The 3,373-nt window shown below is 43.2% G+C and overlaps 1 protein-coding gene across 1 annotated transcript; it reads left to right on the plus strand.

The window, feature by feature from the left end:
* Positions 1–450: 450 nt before the first annotated feature.
* LOC149542581 (uncharacterized) lies at positions 451–2,493 on the plus strand. The gene has a single exon (XM_089795738.1). The coding sequence runs from the start codon at positions 451–453 to the stop codon at positions 2,491–2,493; it is 2,043 nt and encodes a 680-aa protein (XP_089651864.1).
* The last annotated feature ends 880 nt before the right edge of the window (positions 2,494–3,373 follow it).

A 3,373-nucleotide genomic window follows, 5' to 3' on the forward strand; every position in this document is an offset into this window, starting at 1 on the left:
AGCCACAAGCCTGACTCCTCACCTCTACCTGCGTTGCACGTAGCTAGCTCTCGTTCTTCCATGTAACAGAGCTCCCTCCTTTCGTGACCTAGGCCTGGGTCATCCTCTCCTCCAGCGGGTTCTCCCTCCCCGCTCCCTCCTTTCACTTCTTTAGCAGCCCTTCCTTTGGGTTCCAGCTCGTGTTCCACTATCCTCCACTCGCTCACCAAGATTCCCTCCATTGCTGAGGCAGGCTCTCACAGGCTACCAGTCGACTCCAACGGCTCTCCTGCAGCCACTCTGCAGATCAGTCTTGTCACCAATGGCTCTTTGTCGAGATTGCCAGGTACGTCCACTCCTATCTCTCTCGTTTCTCCTTTGGCTTCACATCACATTTATGACTATGATCTTGCTCCTAGCCAGTTGAACCTTTCCCGAGCCCCTCCCCTGTCCTGTATTACTCCCAACAACATGAGGAGTTCATCCTGGTCCTCTCTTCCAAGCCTCTCAACCTGTTGTTTGCCTACCCTATCCTCTCATCGTAAGCCACCCCAGCCTTGCCCCAACATTCTCCAACCGACTCCCTCGTCCTCACATTCCATCATTAATGATTGGGATTCAAAGCTGGTGGTTAACCTCTCACATGCCATTATTGATCCCCTGTGCTTCAATTTCCTCAAGCGTGGCCTTAATTTTTCACCCTCTCCTCACTTCATTCCTTGTGTGGACTTCCTAGCTGAAATTGAAAACTCCATTCGTGCTCTCCCATCTGAAGTTCGCAAGGAGGTTAGACAAGATTGCGCTGTGGCTCTTAGACGAGCCAAGCCTCCGAAGCGCAACATCCCTAATCCTGAATTTCTTGCTTTCAAGAACCTTTTGCGCAACAATGACCTGATTATTTCTAGAGCTGATAAAGGCAACGCCATGGTCCTTTTGAACAAGGGAGACTACATCTCCAAGATGCTGACTCTCCTCTCTGATTCGGCGAGCTACAAAATCTTAGCCTGCAACCCGTGTTCCCAAATCCTCAAAAAAGTCAAAGCTGCGGTCAATGGTTCTTCTTTTGATGATTCCACCAAGAGACTTCTCATTCCTTCCAAAGAAGTCACTCCCCACATATACGGAGTCCCAAAGATCCACAAAGCCAACTTCCCTCTCAGGCCCATTGTTGATACGATTGGCTCACCCACTTACCCTCTTGCTTCGTTCCTTGCGAAGCAGATCTCCCCTTTAGTGGGTAAGTGTGACTCTTTTATCAAAGACTCCAACCATTTTGTTGACTTCATCAAAGATGCCGAACTAGAAAATGATGACATTTTGGTCAGTTTTGATGTGGTCTCCCTTTTCACCAAGGTCCCCATTTCGGACTCCATCGAAGTTGTCAAACGCAAGGTCAATGAAGAAGTGGCCACATTAGTGGAGTTATTTTTAAGATCCACCTTTTTCACCTTCCAAGATATTATTTATGAACAAGTCGATGGTGTAGCTATGGGCTCCCCGCTTTCTCGTATCATTTCCAATCTTTACATGGAGTACTTCAAAGATTTGGCTTTACACTCCTTCCCCTTCAAGCCTAAGTGGTGGAAACGCTATGTTGACGACACCAAAATTTGTTGGCCTCATGGTCTCCAAAAATTAGAAGAATTTCACACACATCTTAACATGGTGTCACCCTATATTTCCTTCACCATGGAGCTGGAGAGGAATGGGTGTCTGCCATTTCTCGATGTTTTACTCTCAAGGAAATCAAACGGCTCGCTAAGTCATCAAGTGTTTCATAAAGCCACCCACACTGATTTGTATCTCCATTCTTCTTCCCATCACCACCCTCGCCAAAAATTTGGAGTGCTCAAAACCCTGGCTCTTAGGGCCCTTCACATTTGGGACAAGGACAACATTGACGATGAGCTTTCCTACCTTCACAAAGTCTTCAGGCTCAATGGATACACCAAGCAAAATATTTCCAAAGCTTTCAAGCTAGCCAAGTTGTTTCACTCCACCCCAAGAACCCCCCCTTCCCAGCACAACATTACCCCCTTCGTCATCCTTCCTTTCATTGAGGGCATCTTACATAAAATTTCAAAAATCCTTCTCAAAAAAGGGGTTCGTTGTGCCTTCAAACCCCTTTCAACTATCAGGAATCACGTGCCCCCTCTCAAAGACTCTCGAAACGCTCTCACTGATTCGGGTGTCTACAAAGTTTCTTGTTCTTGTCGGACTCCGTACATTGGAGAAACGGGTAGATCATTCTCCACAAGAATTAGGGAGCATAGTGCTGACATCAAGCATGATAGAGTGTACAAATCGGCCCTAGCCGAGCATTCTTCCTCCAGCAAACATCACATTTATTTGGAGAACACTCAGATCCTCGCTAAAGAGGATAGATATTTTAAGAGGAAGATGAAGGAAGCAATTGAAATTTTCAACCACCCTTCCAACCTCAATCGAGATGATGGTTGGGCCCTTAGCCTAGCGTGGCACCCTCTGTTATCTTCCATCAACAGACCCCATTGATCCCCCCATTGACTCCCCCTTCTTTCTCTATTCTCTTCCTTCTCTCGTCTCTATAGCGCTTGCATCTCTCTTGCCCCCCCCCCCCCCTACCCCCTCGTCCTCCCTTTCCCTCCGGCCTCCAATCTCCTTCTCTCTCTACCCTCCCCTTTCCTTCCTTGGCCTCGTTCTTCCCCACCCCCTCCTTTCCCTCAGGCGATTCTATTGATTTATAGGCTAGGTTTTATCTTTATTAGTTTTTAGTCTTCTTGTTCGTTGTGTTCTTTTATTTTATATTTTGAATTTTTTTTTTTCAGTTCTCGTTTTTCTCTTTCTTGCTTTGTTGGTTTTTCTTGTCTTTCTTTCTCCTTTTGTTCCTCCTTTATTTTTTTTGGTTTTTTTCCATTTCTCTCCTTTTATTTTTTAGTTATTTATTTATCCATTTTTATTATTCTTCCTCTTTTTCAACTTTTATTTAATCCTTATTTTTAATTTTTTAATTTTTCTTCTTCTTTTTTCCCCTTTTCCCCATCACTTCCTTTGTAGGCTTTGACTTTTATTTTTTAAGGTACTTATATATTTATTTATGGGTTCTCTTTTATGGTCCTACTCTTTTTGTCTTTCCTTCCCTTTAATTAATTAATTTATTGCCATTTTTAATTTTTAATTTTAATTTTAATTTTTCAATTTTTAATTTTAATTTTTTCATTTCTTGTCCCTCTCTTTTTGTTATTGTCTTTCTCCATTCTGTCCTTCCTTCTCCCTATCCTTCCCTTTGCCTCTTTATTTTGTCTTCCCTTTTTGTATATACATTTATATAGACAAATTTGTATTCTTCTTATCGTTTTATTTGGTTTTTTCCTTAAGTGTCTTTTTGCTAGTTTCCCTTTCTTCTCTTATTAGT

The sequence above is a fragment of the Cupressus sempervirens genome, chromosome 8 (assembly GCF_028749045.1).
Source record: "Cupressus sempervirens isolate cs-2001-9-10 chromosome 8, ASM2874904v1, whole genome shotgun sequence".
NCBI lineage: Eukaryota > Viridiplantae > Streptophyta > Pinopsida > Cupressales > Cupressaceae > Cupressus > Cupressus sempervirens.

Bases quoted from the DNA above. Each gene is read 5' to 3' on its own strand.
- LOC149542581 (XM_089795738.1), top strand. From the start codon at position 451: ATGAGGAGTTCATCCTGGTCCTCTCTTCCAAGCCTCTCAACCTGTTGT.